This window comes from Vipera ursinii, assembly GCF_947247035.1.
Source record: "Vipera ursinii genome assembly, chromosome: 2".
Lineage (NCBI taxonomy): Eukaryota > Metazoa > Chordata > Lepidosauria > Squamata > Viperidae > Vipera > Vipera ursinii.
Window position 1 is genome coordinate 228,407,368 of NC_139513.1, and position 26,926 is coordinate 228,434,293.

The following is a 26,926-nucleotide window of genomic DNA, read 5'->3' on the forward strand; positions in this document are numbered from 1 at the left end:
AGTATGATTCTTTGTATTTAATTATATTAAATACAAGACAATCCATTTTTTTTTACAATTTGCAAAATAATAAATAACTACTACCAGATGTAACACATCCATTTGTTTCCTTTAATGAATAAACACTAATGTTTAATGTATATTTCTTCTAACATCATGCTTTCATAAACTATAAAATGATATTCAACACATGCAGAACACTTCTGCTTTTTTATATAAAAGGGTTTATGTACAGGTAGTCCTCGACTTAAAATCATTAGTTCAGCACCTGTTCAAAATTACAACGGCATTGACAACATTTATGACCGATTCTAACATTTACTACCATTGCAAACCCCTCCCCCACAATCACATGATCAAATTCAGGTACTGGGCAACCAGCATGTATTTAAGAGGGTTGCAGTGTCCTAAGGATCATTTCTGCCTTTCCCAGCTGGCTTCTGACAAGCAAAGTCAATGGGAGAAGCCAGACTCTCTTAACAACTGCAGTAATTTGTTTAACAACTGTGGCAGAAAAGATTGATAATTAGGGGCAAATCACTTACCAGCCGCCTTACTTAGCAATGGGATCTCACAATTGTGGTTTTAAGTTCAGGACAACCTGTACTATTTGCTATTCAAAGCACAAAGGCAAATAAAAATGCAACTCCGTGAAAATTTTTGCAATGAATATAAAAACGGTGAGAGGACAAACAAAAAAGAAGATTGGGTAGACTCCAGAAAGATATAGTAAAAAGGTTGTTCCACTAAAGCAAAGTTGCAAATTATATCCATTGTCTTAAATTACTAACTAAATAAGGTGAAAGTATTAACATATACTTCAGTAGCCCAATAATAGGGTTATATCATATATTACTAGATGTTTATAATAACGTGGTAGCAGTTGTTATCTAACTTTGTCTAAAATTTAACTTGACTTGCTGGTTTAAAAAGTCCCATGTAAGTATTTAGATTTCAAGGAGACTACCTGGAGTTTACCCAGTTCTTCAATGTCTCTTGGATAATATTATTATGAATAATACTCATAGACAATGGCTTGTTTATGAAATTCTTACTCCTGTTGGACTGAAGTTATTTCAGGCTCATTTGAAAGACAGCTTGCTCTGAAGGCAAGGGAAAATGAAAAATAATAAATATATTCTTGTTTATCAGGAATAGATATTTTTAAATATTTACTTTAAAGGCAGAACAAACTCATTTTCACAACCAAATTTTATCATATATATTATGATGTCTTCATAAAGTCATCAGTGTTCATTAAGGAATGTCTCCCCAATAGTCATTAGAAATGCTTGCCAGAAAAAAAAATTAGGCTGCAGAGTGCTACAAGACTTTTTTTTGATGTTCAAAGCAGCAGGCTAATTGGAATATTGAAATCAATTACTGCAAGAAGTTTCAAAAATAATGCATGTTCAGAATTTATTGTTGAAATGCTACCCCTATGAAAATTACCTTAGAGATAATCCTGAATGTACTTACAGACTTCTATCTTTCTAAGTATAGATAGGATCAGACTATAAGACAGGCATATGAATACAGTTGCATCCTTAATACTGGCTGGAAAACGTATCATATAAAATATATTGACATTTTCCATAATTCAGTGACTGAGCTGTTGCACTGACATCACCCATTATTATGAAACCGAACAACTTTGTTGATGCAACCCATCAAAATCTTGCTTGTGGTCATCATCAAGTGTACTAGGATTTCAAGCAGATAGGCAGATCACTAAAATTACTTTGGGGTATCCTTCAAAATAGATGCATCTTTGCAATATCGTATTTGACTTCAACTACATAGCAGTAGCATATTCAAGCTTTCTGAAATGACTGCTTCAATCCACAAAGCTATCACTATAATCACATAATAAGGTAACAAAATATGCATTTTTCAGGTTGCTAAAGCTCATGCAATTGGCATGGGTACAGCCAGTCCAGCAAAAGATTATTTAGGCTTGCAGTGACTCAGTAGTAATTCTTTCTGACAGTCAACCCCCATTTTAATAAACTCAATTCAGTGGACTTTAGTGGATGCAATGAATAAAATATGGACTTTTTGACAACAAGAAACTTTGCCCCAGGTAACAGACAAACACTGTTGTGAATGATGCAACAATGTTTGTACATTTTGAACATTATGTTCACGTTAAGTACAGCTGCATATATGTTTATATTTTTATAAGATATAGATTATATATATATTATATATGAAAGATCGAATTCAGCATTTAATTAATATTTGACTTGGAAAAACACTCAGTTCCCCCAGCAGTCCATTAAACTGAGGGTTCTGTGTAATGCTAGGTCTCTCTATCTTTCTTGTTCATAAAATAAATCTCCATCATAATGTAAAATCCTGGGCATGAGTAGAACTATATTCTCTAAAAAAATTCTTTGTTTTCTTAAAGGGGCCTAGACTGCTTTAGAATATATAAATGGAACTATTTTATCATCCAATTTGCCAAATATCATATCCAACTCTACTAGTCAATTAATAGGTAATAACTTTCACCCTAAGAAAAAGTCAGCAAAATTACTGTTTTAAAGAAAAATTCTAAAGCTGATAGAAAAAAACATTCAATTAAGAAATAAATTTAACCACAAACTATGGAATCCCCTTTCAAGTAAATGTCTTTGAATATATTCTTTGCATTTTCATTTGTAACAAAGATACATGGATTTATGGATTTTGGTGATATAAAGGCAGTAAGTAGATGCCTCAAACTAAAGAAAACTTGTTTGTTTTTAATTCATTTGTAAGATTCTTCCTTTACTCTCAACCATTTGTATTATGGCAACTTATCCAGTCTTAATATCTCCAGGTTATTTAAGAATTAATGTTATTGAAAACTGGCAGCCACTGAAAGTGAACTTGGAACATACAAAGCCTTAGGGATTATCAATTGTGCACCATGTTCTAAAATAACATTTTACCTAGCAGTTATGGTTAGACTGAACTAGGATGCTGCTGAACTACAATTCCAAGGATCCCCCAGGGCACTCTGCAGAAGTGTCACTGAGAATAGTAAATATTACTCCTACGTAATATTACGTAGCAGTAATATTAACTATTCTAAGTGGTACTTTTGTGTAGTCCTGTATAGGATTAATATGAATTTTCTTAATTATTAATCCCTTCTAAGAATGCAAAAGGAGTATCATCATTATTATCAGAATTCAGTCTTACTTTGCTGATGTCTCCCTCAGCTCTTCATCCAGTCTGCATGAGTAAAAGTTATTGGTGAGGGGGGAAAAGCAAGCAGAACATAAAATAGAAGCAGGGAAAAGCAGAATCTCAATCGAGCAAGGAACATGCTTTTGAAATTATGCACCAACAAAAGATTTTTGTCTAAAGTGTTCCTGACTGATTTCATTTGTTTATCTATCTATATATATAGTCCATGTATAGGGAGGTCTTGTAAAGCTAGCAGGAGTCCGCAGCACGCATGCTGTACAAAGCTGACAAGGTGATTGAAGTTAAATCTGGAACAGGCCAAATTGAGGAATTTTACAACTGATCTCAATAGCTCATGCATGACATTCATTACAGAGAGCTATGGGATCTTTTTAAATGTCAGCTGCTGAAATCCTCCACTGCCTCACGTATCCTTGGTCATTTAAAAACATCAGCACAGGTTGCAGCAGAGCAAGAGTTTTACCTTACTCTTCTCTGAATGGATCGCTCTTCATCATACCTTTCAAGATAAAAGTGGGTGAAGGACAAACATATACAAGGTCAAGTAATATGCAGACATCACATTTATCTGAAATGTATCACCTTCACATCACAAGGAACTATTCCCAATGTCAAGTTAGAGTTAGCACTGAGGCTCTTCTATATGCATATGCATGTATCAATGCAAATTTAAACTACAATGTCTATTTCATTATGCATAGTACGATCCATTGGGCTCCAGACTTATTTTGATATTAGTGGGTTGGCATGTTCACATTGAGAACTACTACGCACACTGAAAGAACTGGTAAAACCATGAAATGTTCTGAATTTTTCCCATCTTGGCACCATCCAGTTACACTGAAATGATATCCTGTCATTCTTAGCAAGTCCTGAAAGTTTTGGACAGGAGAATAATTTATAAAGCATACAGTCCTCAAATCAGAAACACTGATGCTTTCCTAAAACATCAGTGCTCAGAAAATGAACGCTTCGAGAATTTCATCTTCATTTTCTGTGAATAAAATATATTCCCATTCTACAATGTCTCGTGCAATTCTCAAAAATATCTTGGAAAATAATTGATTTTTACTCACAACAGATGGCATGAATAAATTACTGAAGTAATAACACATTGGAATAGATTCTTGGATCTTTAACAGAATCACAGAGTTGACAGATACTGAAGAGGCCACCTAATGCTGCTTAGTGCAGGATCTACTACAGCATCCTGATAAACAATTAGCCATCCTCTGTTCGGAGTCTTCCAGTAAAAGAAAACTCACCACTTGGTGTGACAACCTCTTCCCTAGTTAACAGCTGATACAGTCATGATTTTCTTCCAACATCTAGCCTGAATTTATTTCCTTATAGTTTTAACTAATTGGTCCTAGCCTTTCTCTTTGGGGTAATTGAGAACGAGATCACCGATTCACCCTTCAGATATCTGAAGGGTGCTTTCTTAGCTTCCCTCAATCATCTCTACTTTAACCATTCGTCTTTTGTTTTCTTAGCTTGGCTTTCTTCATACCACAAGGAACCATACTGTACTATAATTTAAATTGTGTTTTTAAATTTTAACCAAGTAAACAAGACAAACAATTATTTCTAGTGCTGTTCAGTTTTAATCACAAGGTTGAGTACTTTCAAAATATATTATTTAGATAAAATTAAATTTCCTTAAACATAGCAATCCTTTTGTTTTATAGAAATAACTTATCTCATTAGTAGTCTCCAAATGCTGTTCACTTACTTGACAATACTTTCTGGGACATTTACATATTCCATTGGAATTAGCTCATTAAGGTCTGCCAAAGTGTTGACATATTGTATCTTATTACTGAATTTTGAACTGAAACACAAAAAGTAGAATTCACTGGTTAAGCAATATAGATATATAAACTTCAACTCCATGTTAACTAACAAGCTGATAAATTACAGGCCAGGACTGATCTTAGCTATATACATAGCACTGATATGGAACTTTTACAATGTTCAGAGTTCAGGTAGTCCTTGACTTACAATTTGTTTAGTGACCTTTCAAGGTTACAGTGGCATTGAAAAAGTCACTCATGACTCATCGTTGCACTTACAACAGTTGCAGCATCCCAACATGATCAAAATTTGGGCAACTGACAATCAGCATGTATTTACAAGGGTTGCAGTGTCCTGGTGTCATGTGATTGCCATTTGCAGCTTTTCCAGCCAGCTTCTGACGGGCCAAGTCAATGGAGGAAGCTGAATTTGTTTAACGACTGCACAATTCACTTAACAATTATGGTAAAAAGCTCATAAAATCATGCATGACCCATCTAACAAGTGCCTTGCTTAGCAACAGAAATTCTGGTCCCTTCTGTGACCATAAGTCAAGGACTATCTGTACTGTCTTCAAATATCACAATAATTTATTTGAACTTCATCCAAGGTAACCTACTTAATTTGTTAGGTGAGACCTAGACCGAGACTTCTTATCTCTTAGTTCATGTAGTTTTTACACTATCACTACAGTGTTCCAGCAAACATTTTTTCACTACCACACACTCTAAATCAATGACTTAATTCAGGATTATTGAACTCTGGGCTGGTAATTCTTTGGGGCTCATGAGTGGTTTAAAAGAAGGATGACAGCATTTTTTAAAACTTGATTAGCTTGTGTAGAAAAAGAACAAGACTTCATTTTGCCTGCACTAACTTATTAAATACTGCATAAATTACTCTGTGATAATTTACTTTTAATTTTATTTTATTTTATTGAATTTATATACCGCCCTTTCCCGAAGGACTCAGGGCGGTTTACAGGGTATAATTTTTAAAACATTAATACAAAAATTAAGACCAATTTAAAAAAGATTAAACAAAGTCCCTGCAACATGTAAAACCCCAGTTAAAACCCCAATTAAAACTCAGCCTGAGCCGGAAAGCTCGAAGAGCCAGGTCTTCAGGTCTCAGCGGAATGATCGAAGGTTGGGGGCAGTCCTAAGCTCCGCAGGCAGCTGGTTCCAGAGGGCAGGTGCCCCCACAGAGAAGGCCCTCCCCCTGGGTGTCATCCGCCGGCATTCTTTGACCGGCGGCACCCTGAGAAGACCCTCCCTGTGGGAGCGCACAGGACGAAGGGAGCTTGATGCCGGCAGCAGGTGTTCCCTCAGATATCCTGGATCCAAGCCATATAGGGCTTTATAGGTCATTACCAGCACCTTGAATCTCACCCGGAGGGCAACTGGAAGCCAATGCAGCTCGCGGAGCAGAGGTGTTACATGGGAGTAACGGGAAACTCCCATCACAACTCGCGCAGCTGCATTTTGCACCAGTTGAAGCCTCCGAGTGGTCCTCAGGGGCAGCCCCATGTAGATAACGTTGCAGTAGTCTAAACGGGAGGTCACGAGCGCATGAGTGACTGTGCGTAGGGCATCTCGGTCCAGATAGGGTCGCAACTGGCGCACCAGGCAAACCTGGGCAAAAGCCCCCCTGGTCACGGCTCCTATATGATCATCAAAACTGAGCCGTGAATCCAGGAGGACACCCAAGTTGCAAGCCCTATCAACGGGGGGTAACACCTCACCCCCATTGTTAACGATGGAATAACTTGGTCAACCCGAGATGCCGGTATGCACAGCCACTCAGTCTTGGCAGGATTGAGACGAAGCCTGTTTCTCCCCATCCAAACCCGGACCGCCTCCAGGCAACGGGACATCACGGTGAGGGCATCGCTGGGTTGGTTCGGGGTAGAGAAAAAAAGTTGGGTATCATCAGCGTACTGATGATACCCCACCCCAAAACCACGAATGATCTCGCCCAGCGGCTTCATATAGATGTTGAACAGGAGGGGCGAGAGAACAGACCCCTGAGGAACTCCACAAGCGAGAGGCCTCGGGGCAGATCTCTGCCCTCCTGTCAACACCGACTGCGAGCGGCCCAGGAGATAGGAGGAGAACCACCGTAAAACGGTGCCTCCCACTCCCAGCCCCCTGAGACGCCGCAGTAGGATACCATGGTCGATGGTATCCAAAGCCGCTGAGAGATCTAATAGGACTAGGACAGAGGAACAACCCCTGTCCCGAGCCCGCCAGAGATCATTCACCAGCATGACCAATGCCGTCTCCATGCTGTGCCCAGGCCTGAAACCCAATTGGTATGGGTCCAGATAATCAGTTTCCTCCAGAAACAGAGGAAGCTGATGTGCCACCACACTCTCAACAACCTTCGCCAGAAAGCGAAGGTTGGAGACTGGACGATAGTTGTTTAAGACAGCCGGGTCCAGGGCAGGCTTCTTGAGGAGGGGTCTCACCACCGCCTCCTTCAAGGCGGCAGGGAAGACACCCTCCTTCAAGGAAGCAGTTATTACTGCCTGGAACCAGCCTTGTGTCTCCTCCCGGGCCGCAAAAACCAGCCAGGAGGGGCATGGGTCCAATAAACAGGTGGTGGAGCTCAGCCTCCCCATAATCCTGTCCACATCATCAGGGGAAACAGGATCGAACTCAGTCCAGATAACATGCTCAAGACAGTCCGATTCCTCCATATCAGACTCTGCCCAGTCAGAGTCCAAACCGGCCCGGATCTGAGCGATTTTATCCGTCAGATGATGACTAAACTCCTCGGCCCGACCCTGCAAGGGATCCTCCCTCACCTCCTGGTTAAGAAGGGAGCGAGTCACCCTAAACAGGGCGGCCGGGCAATTATCTGCGGATGCGATGAGGGCAGCGAAATAATTAGCCTTCGCTGTCCTCATCGCCGCAAGGTAAGACCTAATAAAGGTTCTTAACTGCAATCGGTCAGATTCGGAACGGCTGGATCTCCAACCGCTCTCCAGACCCTGTCTCCGACGCTTCATCTCCCGGAGCTCCACAGAAAACCATGGAGCCCAACGGGATCTGCGCCGGGTCAGGGGTCGCAAGGGTACAACCCAGTCGAGTGCCTCAGTGGCTGCCCTTTCCCAGGCATCCACCAAGGCATCGGCCGGGCTGTGAATGAGGGCAATATGTATAGACCCAAGCGCCGTCTGGAACCGTTCTGGGTCCATTAGGCGCCTGGGGCGGAACCACCTGGTCGGTTCCGCAGCCCAGCGGCGGGGGGTGGCATAGCGGAAGACCAGCCGCAGGAGATAATGATCGGACCATGACAGGGGGAAGATGTCTGGCAAACCCCCTCCCAGATCATCCAACCATTGCCCAGATAAAAACACCAGGTCGAGAGTGTGACCCCCCACATGAGTCGGGCCCTGAATTACTTGAGTCAGGTCCATGGCCGTCATGGAAGCCATGAACTCCCGAGCTACCTATAATGTCATATATAGAAGTTAAAATGTAATTATTATGAAGAAACAATACATTTACTTTTGGTTAATGTTACGGTAAAATTACACAAATATATTTATCATTTTTTCAAATACTTTGGCCACCTAATGAGAAGGAAAGACTCACTGGAGAAGAGCCTAATGCTGGGAAAGATTGAGGGCAAGAGAAGAAGGGGACAACAGAGAATGAGGTGGCTGGATGGAGTCACTGAAGCAGTAGGCGTGAGCTTAAATGGACTCCAGAAGATGGTAGAGGACAGGAAGGCCTGGAGGAACGTTGTCCATGGGGTCGTGATGAGTCGGACACGACTTCGCAGCTAACAACAACATTTATGATTTTAGAGGGCCACATCAGCACAAAGCTGAATCAGAAGTTCTTTCTTTCCTTCCCCAATTGCTGATCTTATGATGAAAGCAGTTCCTGATCATGTAAAAACTCAGCATTTTAGAAAATCAGAAAGTGATAAAGTCTGACCTTATAAAAGGCCGTGTCACAGCTAGAATTGTCCTTATAAACCAAGAGGGGTGAACTATGATGAACGATTTCAAATTCTTCCTTAATCTGCATTTAAAAAGAAAGATATTTTAAGTCTTCAGGATGAAATACACTGGTTGAGAAACATGACAGACACATGTTCATTGGGTATAGCCACTATCACACACCGATTCACACACTTTTGGCATTCATTCTAAAATAAATTATTTCTTGACCTCCAGTCATATTCACAAGGAACAGCTTGCATTTAAAAAGAACAGAGCAAGAGGATTTAAAACAACAAACAGACTAAGAAAATGAATAATTATAAAATATAAGTGAGCCACAAACCTCCTGTCAATCATCTGGTAGCATCTTTTCATCCATCCAAATCCTGGCATTCTTCTCCTTGGAGTTGCTCCATTTAAGTAAACAATCATATAGTCTTCAGCAACCATGAGCTCCAAGGTACTTATTACATATCTCAACAAAAAGAAGGAGAAGAAAAAAAATGGGGAAAGCAATATTTTCGCAAAGCATTTTTTTTCCTTTTAAGAACCCATGCCAATATTTTTTTAACCTTAGCAACTTTAAAATCTTAACTTTAACTGGCCGGAGAATTCTGCGACTTGAAACCCACATATCTTAAATTTGCCATATGAGAAACATTGCAACGTGTTTTAGTACTTAAGCAAATACACAGTTTCCAGAAACAAAATTGACAATTGAGGGAGTTCTTTATTAAAAGTGTAATTCCACCCATACGCTAAGTCAGAGGTCCCCAACCTTTTGGGCACCAGGGACCAGTTATGTGGAGAGAGGTTTTTTGCGTGGACCGGAGGGGTGTGTCGTTTTGTGTGTTGCCTGCATCCCGTGAATGGGGCTTTGCTTGTTTGTGTGGACCAGTTGCTGGCATGCCGCAGCCCAGTACCAGTCCACGGATCAGGGGTTGGGGACCCCTGCGCTACATGCTACTAGTCATACTGCCACTCCTTTGGGAGTGTGAAATATTTAAATAAGAACCCCATGCTAATTTTACTCCTCAGGATATTAAAACTGCAGTATAAGTAAATGTCTGTGCTCACCCCATTGCCAGGGAATTTAGGAGCATTTCTGGGACAGGATTCAAGGTAAGACTATAGTCCGGAAATTCATACAGAACTCCTGACCTATGTGATTTTTCCACAATGAGAAGTTACAGTCATGTGATCAAAATTTGGATGCTTGGCAACTGGTTAATATTTCTGATGGTGGCAGAGTCATGTAATCCCTTTTTGCGATCTTTTGACAAGCAAAGTTAATGGGAGAGCAAGATTCACTTAACAACTGTGTCATTAATTTAACAACCACAGTGATTCACTTAATAATTATGGCAAGAAAGGTCATAAAATGGGGCAAAATCACTTAACTCTGTCGCTTGCCAACAGAAATTTTGAGCTCTGCTGTGACAAGTAGAAGATTATCTGTATTATGAAATTTCATAGGACTTTAGCCATAGAAGGTTAGGGGCAGCTCAAGTGAAACTTTCTTTGAATATCAAGGCTCAATTCACTCTTAACTATGGCAAAACCGGAATCACTTCCCCATGGCTTCTTTCCATTCTAGTGTATTTTATTTTATTTCATTTTATTTATACAAACCACATTTCTGTTTGCCTCAAAAGAGCTAAGCAGCAAAGGAACACATTGCCATGGCTTTATGTCTCTTTTCAACTTTGCACTTGTCTCTTAATGAAAATCATCTATTTCACCACATGAAAGAGTTTTACTACAATATTTCCACACTCACAGAAAAAGGTTCTCCATGACATACGTATAATCCGTTTGACTGCTATCCGGTAGAAAACATGCAGCAAATACAATGATGGCATTCAAGCCATCACCATAGTATCCTGTGGAGTCAAAAATATGTCTCACAAACAGTTCTTAACACAATAGAATTGGCAGGCTTTGTAAGCAATTGAAGCCTCCTATTACCAGTTGCATAATTCAGGGGCAGAGGTATAAGTGTCAAATATGCTAAAGCGAGTTGGGAAGCAGACCAATAGCAAATAGCGACATATTTGATAACATTTTAATGAGAGAAGCAACCTGGGAGTCTCAGTGCAAAGTATTCAACATGCTGAGCCACAGACAAAGCTACCTCCACACCTGAATGTCTCATGACATCCTATTTGATGTAAGAATTTTCCAGGTGAACTTTCTAATTTGGAGAATTGATAGCTGCATCCATTATGAAAGTCCCAATTTAAAGCAATTCTAGAAATTACAAACTCTAATAAATAAGAAGAGTAAATGGAAAAAAATGGAAAAAATAGATGCTAGTCTTGAAAAACTCATAGTTCTGCCATACCTACAAGCTACAAAAATATAGGCCTGTTCCCTCATCAAGCAATCCACAAAATTACTTAAACTTGGATGAAACTGTTAACAGGCTGGCATAGATATACTGCTGATATGAACACTGCCATACATTCCATATCAGGTCTAAATTGCAGCAGTTAAAGACTGAAAAAGAAAGATCTTCTCTTTCAAGACCTTTGTTTTGCTACAAAATAAGAACAAAATCCTAATCTCAGCACATCCAACATATTGGTTTAAATGGGATGTAGCGAGAAACAGTAATAGACATCCTTAAAGAATAACCTACAATATCCTCAGTGAATCTGGTCATGCTTGTGATTGCAGATTGTATTAAACCATAATTGTTGAACAAACCACAATGGCTGGATTCACACATGATACGAAGGTACAGAGCAACAATAGCCAGTTTTTCTAACTGAGGATTATGGCTGGTACATTGGAGGTGTGCTGGGCTTAATTAAAAACAAATTAATTAAATAAAATCAATACTATTCTCACATTTTAATTATTTCTCCCTTGGAGACAACTTCTAGAGACTCTGAAGCTGTCCAATTAGCTTTCAGGGGGCATATGCTGCTGTGGTTGTTTACACTTCACCATAAACTATGGTATACAAACCATGGCTGGTTTCACACCACATATTAAGTTCAAAGCAAACAGTCAATATGATGTAATGTTCCTGTAATATACAGGCCTATAGTTGTACCATGAAGACTGAATATATTGCGTTTCTTCTCTCATTTTTTTTCTTTTTTAAGCTCTGTCTTTCTTTTGTAAGTATGAATCAGAGATCTGCAATGGAGCATATTATGCCCAGAATAAAATGATTTAATGACTCATCAAGTCACATATTTCATATGAAAAGTATTCTGCCTTTATAGATACATTATAGAGTCTTCAGTAGCCAAGGAATTCATTCAATAACTCACAACTTCTGTTTTATTCAAAGGAAACATATTCTAAATTTATGTCAGATGTGCAAGACCGTTTACAATTAGGATACTTTCAAATGTTTCTAATTACTCTACATTAATTAATATATCAGATTTTTTTTCTGTACCTCCATGAGAAATAACCTTTTTAAAAGGTTCAATTGCTTTCATATCAATCCTCTGCTCCTGGTCTCCAATAACAACAGTTCTCCATAACCTGTTGTCTTCCCGTTCTTCTTCAGCAGTGTATTCTGGGATGGATTCAGATTCTTCTTGAGAAGGTTCTTTAATGGCTGGTTGCTCTTCTGAAATTACAAGAAGAGAGGAGTTAAATAAGCAGTAATTAATATAAGAAAAGCCTGTTTTATCCAGGAACAAAACTGAATTTCTGAGTTCCACTCTGAAATCCATTGTACAATTAACTGAATGACATTATTCTCAAAAATAAGGTCCATGAATAAGTGTTCTTTTCTCACTTTATTGTATAATTTTCTTCTACTAATGCAAATGAATAAACAAAACATTTTAAATAAAAATGTATTTATTGTTATCTTACTTAGTGAAAAAGAAAGGAAAAGGTTTGATAGGTTCTTAAAATTAAAAAAAATTCAAAGTATGTTACCCATTCTACTGCAAGTTTTTCATCTGAGCACTATTAAACAAAAATAAAAAAGCAAAGGAAATCAACCACCAAAACAAAGCAACAATGAAATCCAAGCCAAATAAAAACCAACAATTTGATGCAACTTTACAACATCTGAACAAAAAACTACTTATATTTTCTAAAATTTTCTGATATTAGAGCGAGAAGGAACCCGTGACCCTTTACATGTTGTGCAAGTACAGTTCCAATACCCTCAACCATAAGGATGCTGGGAGTTTAATTCAACAACAACTGGAGGAACATTGGTTGTCCATACATGAACTAGGAGCTCAATAGGCAATGTGTCATTAGTAATCTGTTTTTTGATTGAGTGTTCTGCACCACTCATGTCTGGTATTCCCTTCAATTTCCTACTTTCATCATTTTGAGAAAAATAATTAATTCACACTTTGCAGACAGGACTGCTAGCAAATTTATTCTCAAAATAGTTCAGGGATATTTGAGATGCTGTGATGTAGACACTGCTTTAATTTGTTTGGTATGTAATCGTATAGGAAAGCTGAAACCTCTACTGAACTCTGCTTTAATGATGTAATGTTTTAATGATTCAGCTTGCAAATTAATTTGAGCCATACTGATATTATTTCCGATGAATATATAAACCGAAACATCATTTGCATTAAAAATGCTGGTTTGAATTGAATGTTTATCAATCATGCCCACTAAATCATCTACAATTTGATAACAATATATAGCAACATGTTCTGCTTTTCCTTGGAGCTATTTTATTCTTATACTCAGTGGTGGGATTCAAATATGTGAACAGCTGTGTGGATGCCACTTCCGAAAGTCCATTCTGGGCCTGGGCAACAAAAAATTAGCTACCGGTTCTGCTGAAGTGGTGTGAACCATGTGAATCCCACCACTGCTTATACTGCATATCTGCCTTCTTGAGCTGACAGCTGGGTCCCTAGAGAATTGTAAAATTTCATGTATACACCATGACCCACCCACTCCAATATACACATTTTATTTATTTATTTGGATTTATATACCGCCACTCTCCAAAGGGACTCATTGACTGTTACCAAATAAAAATCATTACCATGTCCAGCATATTCTAAAGAATCTGCTTCATCTGGTGTGTCAAGATCATCTACATTAATATCAATTTCATCCGGAGTATCCAGGTTATCATCAGAAAGGACAGATCCTTCACTCTGGTCCAAAGAGAGATTGATATTTGGAGCAGTGAGCTTTATCCTTCTGGGATGAGAGCCATTAAGGTCTAGCGAATTGGGAGGTTCTAAATAAGCATGAAAAGAGAAGAACCTCTGTTTTAGATTAAAACTATTACTCTAAACAGCATTTAAATTAATTTGAGGTTTCAAAAATTACTCAGCCTATCTAATAGTAAACAAGAAGCAGGCCTAGATGAAGCAGCATGGATTCACTTAGAATGAACAGCTTCATGATATGGAAGGAATGAAATACCAACCTGAGTTATCCAATGCCAACGATTTTCTCCCCATTATCAGGATAAATTACACCATTTGTTCTGATAGACTACAATGAACCCATTTTGGAGAGAACAGGAACACAATTCTCTTCGTTAGTAAAAAAAAGAAAAGAAAGAGAGGGGGGGCAATATATGTTTTGATTAGGTGCTTCTCACTGCTACATGTCCTTTGACTGGTATCTGGCCACCACCAGCTACAGCAAGAACCAATGGAAGCAGGCAAAGTGAATCAACACAGCCACTTTACCCTTGCAATGCATGGGCTGCTTCACTGCAGCCTTCATTATCACTCATGAAGAACTGTACCTAATAATTAATAGAAGATACTGTATTTACAATTTGAACAAAGGAAAACATTTCAATAGGAGCAGAATGCTGTTGCCAGCCAACCTGTGTCTATTTTTGTTACTTCTGATAAGGCATCAGTTCCCCTCTAATTAACAGAATAAATATGAAGATTTTATACACAGCTATAAAATGCCCCTTCCCCTGGTGCTAATGGTATACTTTTCCTGAAATATGATTGCTAAAATCCTGGGCAGTTGCCATTTATATCTTCCCTGGTCTTGGATGTAATGCAATGGCTGAGGAATATTCTAATATGTCAAAGACTTCTTTTCTAACTGCTGACACCTAAGGCAGCATTTTAAATTGTGTTGTTTTAACTGGTAAATAGAAGCTAAATCTGTACAGGCTGAAGTGAAGAAAGTGCAGTGTAGCTAATTATCATATGCAGCAAGTTCATTTGCAGCCTAATGGAATTAAGCACGGTAGAAAGTGGATGAGAACTGCAAATGATGATCAAGGGAACCATGGAATTAATTAAATATCAAAATTAAACCATTTTTATTCCAAATAAATCAATATTATCACAGTACAGAAATAATAATAATAAGTTGGAAGGGACCTTGGAGGTCATCTAGTCCAACCCCCTGCTAAGGCAGGAAACCCTATACCATTTCAGACACATGGCTGTCCAGTCTCTTCTTAAAAACTTCCAGTGTTGGAGCATTCACCACTTCTGGAGGCAGGTTGTTCCACTGGTTAATTGTTCTAACTGTCAGGAAGTTTCTCCTTAGTTCTAGGTTGCTTCTCTCCTTGACTAGTTTCCATCCATTGCTTCTTGTCCTGCTTTCAGGTGCTTTGGAGAATAGCTTGACTCCCTCTTCTTTGTGGCAACCCCTGAGATATTGGAACACTGCTATCATGTCACCCCTCACCCTTCTGTTCATTAAACTACACATACCCAATTCCAGCAACCGTTCCCTATATGTTTTAGCCTAATTTATGGATTTAAGAGGGGGGGGATTAAAATGGAAGAGGAAGAAAAAAGGAGGGGAGGGAATAACAAGATCACCATCAGTCAATTGCAAAAGGCAGCTTTACTTGGAACAGCTTACATCCTTCAATGATACCTTCAACACTATCAAATAACAACATGTGTTTATCCCAGGTCCCTAAGGAGGACTCAATACATGGATTAAAAATGCCGAATTCAGTCTAAACATCTGGCCAACTGTGTAACCTACCATAATAATAATGTATATTAAGAGCTAGCAATGGCTGTTGAAGAAAGAGAACTTGGAGTAATAGTAAACAGTTCAATTAAAGTATAGACACGATATACACTCAGTGAATAATTAAATGGCTCACGAGACAATGAAATTTTTAAAAAGACAATTAAAATGTAGACTCACCAGGTCTCATCTCTATTGCAGTGGAATCCAGCATGGCCTTATTAAGGATATCCATTCCCGCATCCTCTGGTACCAATCTAAAACTTCAAGACAAACACATATATTGTTGTTATCTGAATTTGAAGAATCAAAGCACTTTAAGTAAAGATTTAACTGTTCTCAGTTTGCCCAAGGGGAAACAGATGAAGAGACCTGAAGAAGTTTGAAGAGATTTTCGCTTTGTTAAAGAATACAGACTTTTTGAGGTGATTAAGTTTCAAAAGAGACTACGCTGTCTCCAAACATGCAAAATCAATTATAATTTTTCTGGCAATGAAAGACAAGTCATGTCTTGGAAAATTCTACTACAAATGAGAATTGTGTTTTGTTCTGAGCTCACAGAATATGCCTGCCAGTTGTTTCTTCCCATCCTTCACTTTGTACAGAAGAATAATACCATTATTCCAACCGTTATGCACAACTGCAGTCTCCATACAGATCAGATGTTAAACAAGACACACATCCTCTCTACAAGCACAATACATCCATATGTCAACATTTCTCCAGCTACACCATCTATACCTGCAGCCTTATCAATTGCAAATCTTGCATGGAACCATACTCGTCTTTTAGTGGAAGCAGCAACCGGCATCCAGACTGCTTTCCTAAATAATGGGTTTACCAGTTATTTCATCTTACTGTCTGAATGAAAATTCATCTGTGGCATCAAAGTCCACTGAACCCAGATTTAACTTACGAGTTGACTGTACCTGGATCCAAACTGAAAACTATTGCTGAAGTAAGATCCTAGAACTTTTGTAAATAAATAAGATCACTTTATAAACTTAATAAATGAATGTTTTCAGAGATTTTTGCCCACTAGGATTTCGTGATAAAAACTATTACAGATTAAGGGGCACTTTTAGATTAGTGCTAGTTGTTCTTAAGAACCTAAAATCAGCCTTGGATCGTGCCCAAGACCCATCTAATCCAACACTCTGTTTGAGGGTAACACACCAGATGCTTCTGGGAAGTGTGAAGTAGGAGCTGAAGGCTCAATAATTATTAACATCAAAACATATAGGAAAGATACTTACCAAAACAAATGTATTTTTTTTTAAAAAGTAAGCAATGCCTTTAGAAGTCTTCTTTGTATGACATACGATACACACTTTTAACCTCAGCCTCCTCTTTCCTAGTCACCCGCTGTTTTTTAAAGTCCTTAAAAGGTTCTCCTCGCTCAAACAGCCTAATTCTAAAAGCCAATCCTTCCCTTCCATGCTGAAAACTCCACCACCTCTCCAGCTACTTCAAAACCTTTTTTTTTTATTTTGGAATAATCCAGGGACTATTTAAAAACAAACGATATATAGTGAGTGAAAAAATTACCTGAAATACCCAGAAACTTTTTAAAAAATCCTATCTGTTGTAACACAATTTTTTAAATCTAACTATCCAGGAAAACTGTGAGTCTTTATTTAACTTTTATAAAGTTTTTCCAAAGACAAGGTGAACAGAGTAAACATAAACAAATAAGCAGATTCTTCCCAAATCAGATTCTTCTAAGTTTCTTTAGCTTGTGAATTCTAATGTCACTCCCTTATCTTTTCTATAGAAAATCAAGATGACACCATGTCATAATCATCCACCTGGAAGAAGAAAGAGAAAAGCTAAAGCAAAAAGACAATTTGAATTATGCATGTAGCAAGTAGCAATGTATTTTAGAGAGATAAATGTAATTAACTGTTATGCAGAAAAAAAGGAAAGCACCTGATATAGGAGAACTATTATAGATGTAAATGCTAGGCTTTTTGGAGAAAATGTTTCGCATAGGTTTAGCTTGTAACAGGAAACTTTTAAGATGCACCATATGCTTGCTGGCCTGGACTCTCAAAGCTCTAGGGACACACTTGATTATATAGTCCTTAGACTAATTTATACACTGCATTTTGTTCTTTAAACATCTCACCTCCTTTGACAATCACAACAACTTATACAAATGCATTTTTCTCAATCTTTCCCTTTCTTTTAGATCAGACATGTCAAACACAAGGCCCGGGGGCCGGATTCGGCCCGCAAAGTGGTTTCATGCGGCCCGCGAAGCCATCCTGGAAACAGTGAGGGAACGGCCCCCACTGCCTTGGCCCTGGCCCAGAGACCCTCCTTCTGCCAGAGACCCTCAGATCTGTCCCACTCCTGCCCAGGCCCCCATAGGCACCCTTGATGTGAACAATGTAGAGCTGGCCATGCCCACCCAGTAGGCCATACACACTCTAGCCACGCCCACCCAGTAGGCCACGCCCACCCTGGCCATACCCACCCAGCCCCTTGAGGGCAACCGCAATGCTGATGCGGCCCTGTTTTAGATCATTTACTCTTCCTTTATGCATTTTATTTTCACAATGTGCTTGTCTTTCATTCTCTCTGTATGACCAACCTCTTCAATGTACAGGGAGTCCTCAGTTAATGATCATAACTGTGACATCACATGACCATGACTTGTGATTTCCTACCAGTTTCTTTGCTTATCAGAAGTCAGCAGTGAAGATCACAAACTGCAATCACATGACCACAGGACACTGAGACCATCACAACTGCACATCAATTGCCCAGAGCCCAAATTCAATCATGTGACTCCACTTATAAATCTCCTTGATCATCACTGGCCTAACTTTGAATGGCCACTGAACAAGTAGTTGCTAAGAAAGGATTATATGTACTTCTTTCATAATTGTAGTGAATGTAGAGAAACTCCATTTCAAAAGGTTCAGGCACTGAAAATGTTAAGACACTTAATTCATCCAGAAGATGAGTCTGAAGAATCAAATACTGAGGAGCCAATCAGAAAGGAGGGTTTCTCCTCTTACATGGAATTTTTTTTTATAAGAAAAAGCAATAATTAGCCTATGAGCCTAGCTAAGTTGAGAAATATCAGGAGTTTTGAACTGAAGAGCCTCATAGCTTAATGGCTAGATTCCATTACTATGGGAGGAGATCATGGTTTAACTCGATGTCTAATGAGCTTTTGGTAACTCCAATGACTGTCAACCCAGTTAACAGTGCCTTGGTAGCCCAGGTGAACCAGTTAATTCCACAATGACAAATTATGACAGCAGTTTTGATGGAACCACAAGAAAGAAGGTGCTTGCAAAGTACCCAACAAAGAGGGTCGGAGTCATAGCAAGTATAGATTTCAGGAGCTGAACCCATGAAGGTAGAATCCAGTAAGATTCTGTATCTGTCCAAGACAAGCACTACAAGCATGCAAGGTTTATGTCTATACTGTGCAGACTTTTTTCCACTCTCCCAGATGAAAGCCCCTCTTCCACACGAGCATTTTATGAGTAGATGCCATACATGCTCCAGATTTGACTTTTTGAAAAAGGAGATCCCAGCCTAGCTCAGAAGCTAAAGCCACTAGAAATTAAACAAATTCCAGACATGCAGAGCTTCACACCAACATTTAGTCATTCCTAGCCTAAACACCCAGGCTGTTGGTAGAATACAATTGCAAGCTTTAATAGACTGCGGTGCCATAAGGTTAGGTTTAGGGTGAGGCCATGACAAGTTCACTAAATTATCCCTAACTTGCACAAATGCTCTACCTATTGAGTCTAAACAGCCTCCTGTTATAATTAAGAGTATTGATGGCCTCACTATGGAAATATTCTAAGATATTTTAGCTTGTTACTCCACAAGGGAAGCTCAGAGCTGGATATATGTTTCCTGAAAAGAATGCACTGTTAACAAGGGTCAAAGCATTCACAGTTTTTAGATGCCTGCATGCATTATACCTTCTTCCTTTCACATTTACTCCAGAGTCTTACTGTCAGAAAAAATTTCTTCTCTCAGGTCAGAGTTAGTTTTGCATTCAGATACATTCCACCCGCTTCCTTATAATGTAGCTTCAAGATAAACATAATTATATTTATATATCAGTGTTATAAAACTCCAGATGACTACTTAATAGCAGGAAAAAAATTAAGAGGGATAATATCTACTCCAGCTTCAAGTGTTTATCCAGCTTATTGCAGGGCAGTAACAACAGGCCTAAACACTATTATCTAGATAATGAAATAGAATTCAGGATTTTGTTTTGTTTTTTTTAAAAAAAATATTTATTTACAGTCCAAATATAACTGCTCAGCAGTATATCAGACAGCAAATATAGAAAGCAATAAACTTGTATAGAAAAGCATTAAACAATTTGTCACTGCATTTTTATGTGTTTGTCAGCTAAGCACGTTACAGTCTGCTCTTTGCCAGCTGTGCTGTTATCATTGTAACCATGGTGAGTGTCACATGTTCAACCATGTTTTGGTTTCATGTCTGGCTCTACTACCGTGCGCGCATGTCCAAATAAAAGTTTTTATTTTTTTTATTTTTGACTTTTCTTTTTCTCTCTGTGCTGTCTGGTGAGATAGAGCATGTAGTCAGTTACGAGTTTTTCTTTGTTTTTCTGATTAAAGTTTTTACAGTAGAATATGTTTCGGGTTTTCTTTCTTTTACCTGTTGTGCACCATGTGTCAAATGAACCACGGTTCATAGACCTCTGATACGGAGTTTTTTATTTTCTCCTTTGACATGGTAGCAGAGGATGGTTGTGTTTTACTTTCAAGAGATGCTGATAAGCGTTCAGGCTATTAGTCAGTTAGGTCAGCGACTGAGGAACACTGTGATTAATTACTGAAATATGCCAAAAAAGAAGAGCAGGAGGAAAGGCAAAAAGGAGGCTCATTATCAGTCTGATGAAGAGGAGGAGGCCATTTCACAGAGGTGTCTTCCTTCAAGTTTACAGACTCCACTTGCTTCTGCCATGCGTCTTGGAGAAGAAGCTGCAGCCCCTGTCGATGATTTATTTATTTATTTATTTATTTATTTATTTATTTATTTATTTATTTATTTATTTATTTATTTATTTTAATTTCTATACCGCCCTTCTCCCGAAGGACTCAGGGCAGTGTACAGGGCAAATACAATAAAATTACTATATACAAAAGTTAAAAAATTGAAGGTCAGTCACATCGTCTTCTGATTTTACAAGCTCTCAGACAGCCGCCCCAGAAACAGTTCACACTTAAGGGGCCCATGCTGATTTTGAGTGGCTCGGTTACAGACCTAAAGTTCCACTTAGGAAAGATGAAATTCATTATTCTCCTCTTAGCCCTGAACAAACCCTGCATGAGAAGGCCGTGCAAAGTTTTTTTGATCAAATTGAGGCATTTGAACAGGGGCTGCACCAGGCAAAAGCATATGCATCATTGATTAAGCAGCATAAGGGAAACTCTGCTGTGATTCACATCCCAGATTCCTCCATATTGCCTTCTTCTTCCAAGCCAAAGCCACTCCCACAAGTGGGCGTTGTGTCAGACGAACGGGAACAGAAAGCACCTGCATCACAGTCTCATGATGTTGTGCAGGATCAAATGACACACAAGGCTACAGTGATGCCTGAATCTAATGTTATAACACCATCTGCTGGTGAATCTGTTTTACAAGATAGAAATGAATTACTATATGTACTATAGGGGCAAATCCAGAGAATGCAGCACGCATTTTCACAGTTGTCTATTAATCAATCATTGCTTCAAGCTGCAACACCTCTTCGAGACGTTGTATCTGTATAAAAGCCAATCCATTCATCAGGAGCTCCAGTCCCTGATGGTGCTAGAATTCCTATTAATACTGCTACTATCCAGGTTCCTGTCCCAGACGGAGCACAGCAACATTCAGCCCAAGTGCAGCTACCACTGGGTTCTCAAATACAAAGGCCAGCGCCATCTGCAGGCCAACTTAATGTTTCAGCTCAAGCACCAGCGCCTTCTGCTGGCCAGGGTGGAATTGCAGCTCAAGTACAGCCACAACCAGCACTGGTACCAGCGGCAGCCCCAATGCAACTGCCGCAAGTCTTAGCACAGGCGCCACCGGTGCCTCCTGCAGGTCAAGTCCAGATGGCACAACCTGCACAGCCAGTATCTCAAATGCACGTTCCTCAACAGGCATCCTCTATTGTACCACTGGTTGGTGACTCGAAATTGAAGCGGTCAGGATGAAATTACAAGGCATGGGTCAGTGAAGTTGGACTTTTGCTCTGCAGAGAAAGTACCCATTGCATGGTATGACAGATGACTTCTTTGGACTCTGGACAGTGGAGCAGCATTACATGTTACCTATAGAAAAGAGCTTTATACAGAGATGCACAAGCCTGAACCTGAACTTCGTGAGCTTTACTCTTTTTCAAATCATCCTGTTCAGGTCATGGGGAAAGGAACTGTTTATATTGAAGAGCTCGATGCATTTATTCCTAATGTTTATTATGTACCATCAGCAAATAGTAGTTTGCTTAGTCAGAATCACTTGTCTAGGGTATCAAAATTCCAGGTCCATCACCTTGAAAAAGCAAGTTATGTAGTTAAAGACGGAGATATTGTTGCTGAAACCATGTTGATTAGTGGTGTTTATTACATAAAGCCAAAATTTAAGCAGCAAGAGCAGGCAAGTATACAAGCTCCAAAAAAGGAGAGTGCAGGCCCAGTGATAGATGTCCCAGAGAGAGATCCTGTTGCTATTTCGAGGGCTTCTAAAGCTAACAAGAAGATGAATAAGACACAGGTTGCCCACAGCAAGCCTGAGGTTCCTAATAAACATGCTAATGTTGAGTATTCACTAACAGGTAAACCTTTGTATTACAGGTGTATTCATAAGTGGCACAGAAGATTGGGTCATGCCAGTTTCCGTGTTCTTAAGAAGATGCCAGAGTTCGCGAGAGGTTTGGATCTAAAGGGGTGTAAGGTGTTCTTGGATTGTGCTGTCTGCAAAAAATCCAAATCCAAAGCAGCAGCAATTCCAAAGCGTGCTACACGCCTATCAATACGCATTTTTGATTTGGTACGCACTGACATAGTGGGTCCTTTTACACCAACAATTGGTGGTAAAAGATATTTCTTGACAATTGTTGATAATTATTCTAGATATGGATATGTATTTCCTATGAAAGACAAATCTGAGACCTTTCAGATCTTCAAAGACTTTGCCGCTCTTGTCTATACCCAACATGAGGTTAGCATATTCAGAGTGATCGCGGTGCTGAATTCATGTCTCAGCATTTTCAGGACTGGATGCGTAAGAATGTTATCTTATCATTGTAACCATGGTGAGTGTCACATGTTCAATCATGTTTTGGTTTCATGTCTGGCTCTACTACCATGCGCGCATGTCCAAACAAAAGTTTTTATTTTTTTATTTTTGACTTTTCTTTTTCTCTCTGTGCTGTCTGGTGAGATAGAGCATGTAGTCAGTTACGAGTTTTTATTTGTTTTTCTGATTAAAGTTTTTACAGTAGAATATGTTTCAGGTTTTCTTTCTTTTACCTGTTGTGCACCATGTGTCAAATGAACCACAGTTCATCGACCTCTGATACAGAGTTTTTTATTTTCTCCTTTGACACAATTAATGCAAAAAAATCACCAAGTAGATTCCATAAGCCATAAGTAACTATTGTTAGAAATTTGGCAATCTTTTTTTGAAAGAGCTGAAGCCTGATCTTGCAGGAGGAAAAGTGTCTCCTGTTCCGAAAAACAACTAAGGCTGATTGGATAATTAAGATTTTTTTAAAACAATTAGTACTGTGAATTCTGGTCTCCATTTAGTATATAGCAGGCACTCTAACAATGTGAAAAACAAAGTCAATCATTTTAAATGAGCATATTCAAATATGGCTTTCATAGGGAATGTAAGGTTTAGTTTAGTTTTAGTTTAGTTTTATTGAATTTTTATACCGCCCTTCTCCCGAAGGACTCAGGGCGGTGAACAGGGCATACAAATAGAAATACAAAAGTTAAAAAAGGATTAAATTATTGCCCAAATTAAAACAATCAAAATATAAAAACATTAAAACCCTAACATTCCCCCATCAGGCCAGGCCAGCTTGTTCGAATAGATGGGTCTTTAACCCGCGCCAGAAGGAGCGAAGATCCAGTGCCATCCGGAGCTCAACCGGCAGTTGGTTCCATAAAGCCGGGGCGCCCACAGAGAAGGCCCTCCCCCTGGGGGCCACCAGCCGGCATTCTCTGACCGGAGGCACCCTGAGGAGGCCCTCTCTGTGGGAACGCACAGGGCGGAGGGGAGTCGACGCTGGCAGCAGGTGGTCCCCGAGGTATCTGCCAACTGCCACCCTAATAGGTAATTTGCCAATTTGGGTCAAAGAAGAAAGCCTCCAATGTGAAATGCATAGGATATTTAAACAGAATCTATAAATGGAACAAAATGTAGGGATATTTGAACAAAATATAAATAGAAAATTCTGCTTCTCTCTTTGAAGATCTAGAAAATGAAAGATTTTGGAACAAAGAGAAATTGTTTAGTCTAACTGTTGCTTTCTTTCTTTTTGTAATTGGCTTCTGCACCAGAGAAATCTCACGCAAGCGCGGGAAACATGTACATGGATGGGATGTACTGAAGGAGGGAATAAGGAAGTGTACAGGAATGATTGATGTCTTCCTTATGATGTAATGGCTCTGTTGTCTGATTTTCATTGGCTAACAAAGTTTATAAAGCAATGCTACCACCTTTCTAAGGTGTGGCACCTCTGGACGTAACTCTGCCAGCGTTCCAGACTCTTGGCCACCCAGCTGCTTAATTTGATCAAATAAAGTGCTGCTTGATCAAAAAGTCTCCGCTTGGGTTATCTGATTAGATAGATAGGCTATCTCAAAGTAAGGGACTGGGACCTTACAATCCTAAATCTTCTGCTTTAGACTAGCTATAGTTTTGCCAGAAATAACAGCTAGGATCAAGAAAATGAGCTGAAGTAATAATGATTTGTTTTCTTAAGAATGAATAAATCCTAATGAGGGAAGGTAAACCAAGGATGTTCTCCAAAGTTGTTTTGGCCAGGAGCTATGACAAAATAGACTCCACATGTCCTGAAAAAGATACAGCTAACTCTAATTGAATAAGAGAGTTAAGGGCAGAATGTAAAAAGTGGGTTATTACCTTTAAGTATTTATATTGAATGATTCCTAAGCTGGAAGTATCCCTATAGATACCCATATAGAACCTGAAAGATTATTAGGATAGAACAAAACATGATAGTTTTTCCCCCCCCTTACTATATAAGCCCAGCCGTTGTGATTCACAAAACATGTTTTATGACTTAGCATTATAGGGGAATCAAATTAAAAATGGATAACAAGCCATGGCTTAGTACAGGGGTGTCAAACTCAACTTCATTGAGGGCCGCATCAGCATTGCGGTTGCCCTCAAGGGGCCGGGTGGGTATGGCCAGGGTGGGCGTGGCCTACTGGGTGGGCATGGCTAGAGTGCGTATGGCCTACTGGGTGGGCGTGGCCAGCTGTACAGCGTTCGCATCAAGGGTGCCTATGGGGGCCTGGGCAGGAGTTGGACAGATCTGAGGGTCTCTGGCAGAAGGAGGGTCTCTGGGCCAGGGCCAAGGCAGTGGGGGCCGTTCCCTCACTGTTTCCAGGATGGCTTCTCGGGCCACATGAAACCACTTCACGGGCCGGATCTGGCCCCCGGGCCTTGTGTTTGACATGTCTGGCTTAGTAAAATGTGTGAATCTAAATGCAGTTTCATGCTAAATGTTATTTCTAAATAATGTTGTTTCTAAAGTAATCTATTGTGGCCTGATTTGCTAGGCCCGTATGGATGGATTCATACATTGCACTTTGCCAAAACCAAACAATTTAGGACTCAGCAACACAATATACCTCTAGCCCACAGGTCTGCAACCCGCGGCTCCGGAGCCGCATGCGGCTCTTACAGCCGTCTCCTGCGGCTCCCAGTCCTCTGCCATGTGCAGTCCCCCCCAAAAAAGTGGGACTAAAAAAGTTCAACCAATCAATTCAAATATGCAGGGTAGGTGCATATCTCGCCTTGGCTCCACTCTTCAAACCCTGTTCTGCGCATTTACATGCATGTGCACACATTTTTTGCGGCTCCCAGTTTTTCCTTTTGTGAGGGAACCGGTTCCGAGTGGCTCTTTCACTGTTTCAGGTTGCTGACCCCTGCTCTAGCCTATGTAAGAATAAATCTTATGTGAATCTTTTACAATGAGTGGAATCTCATAAAATATCATTTTGGTAAGGCTTATTCCAAGGTGCAAGGTTAAAGCCTTCATTCTCATTGCCGGCAGAAAATGTGCTATGCAGATTTTTTCTCTCAAACTGAAATCCTGGATATGTTTACTTAAATGAAAGTACAGTAGACTTTACTTCTGCATGAACGCGCATAGATCTGTTATTCACTCTAGAGCAGATTTGCACAACATGCTAGACTAGACTAATGAGGTTATATAACTGGCCCAGCATAATATAGAAACCCTAGTATAGTCTTAATACACTGTGCAAACTAAGACATGCTACACCTTATCTTTGTTTTATGCATAGCATGCAATGTAAATGCAGCAATATTATATTAAACTCTGTTTAGATTTTATTTTTAAACAGATTATGTATATACTTTTTATATTTTTTATTTATATTTTATATTTTAGTGTTACAGGCTATCTATGTAAAACATAGCCAGTTTAGATTTTAGCATGTTGAATAAATCTACTCCTTAGTACAATGTTTATCCTAATAACTAAAGTGAAACAACATTCAAAAGTGAATAGCTATCAATGCCCTCTCAACCATGGTGGCCTAGTTTAATACAGCAGTGACAACCTAAATCTGATTTTGATATCACAACCTCATAGCATCAGAGGGTGGGAAATGAGAGCCGCACAACATGGGCTTTGTAGTATGGTTGTACTAAATAAATAACCTGGGTTTTCTTGTATTTTAATTTGATTTTATTCTCCTCTCTTAACTGATATTAATAGTTCATCAAACCATTGAAGATTGGATTGTAGAAAGTTCTTTATTCTGT

General features: G+C 39.3%; 1 protein-coding gene across 1 annotated transcript in view; it reads right to left on the bottom strand.

Moving 5' to 3' along the window:
• Positions 1 to 26,926, bottom strand: part of PRUNE2 (prune homolog 2 with BCH domain) — a gene marked incomplete at both ends in the record, with an annotated part of 127,073 nt that overhangs the window by 5,091 nt on the left and 95,056 nt on the right. Inside the window, 10 exons of the mRNA XM_083354623.1 lie at positions 1,056 to 1,103; positions 3,190 to 3,222; positions 3,662 to 3,697; positions 4,931 to 5,029; positions 8,943 to 9,029; positions 9,294 to 9,425; positions 10,731 to 10,833; positions 12,366 to 12,542; positions 13,947 to 14,147; positions 16,058 to 16,134. Of these exons, the coding sequence (XP_083210749.1) occupies positions 1,056 to 1,103; positions 3,190 to 3,222; positions 3,662 to 3,697; positions 4,931 to 5,029; positions 8,943 to 9,029; positions 9,294 to 9,425; positions 10,731 to 10,833; positions 12,366 to 12,542; positions 13,947 to 14,147; positions 16,058 to 16,134 (993 nt within the window). The remainder of the gene's footprint in view (positions 1 to 1,055; positions 1,104 to 3,189; positions 3,223 to 3,661; positions 3,698 to 4,930; positions 5,030 to 8,942; positions 9,030 to 9,293; positions 9,426 to 10,730; positions 10,834 to 12,365; positions 12,543 to 13,946; positions 14,148 to 16,057; positions 16,135 to 26,926) is intronic.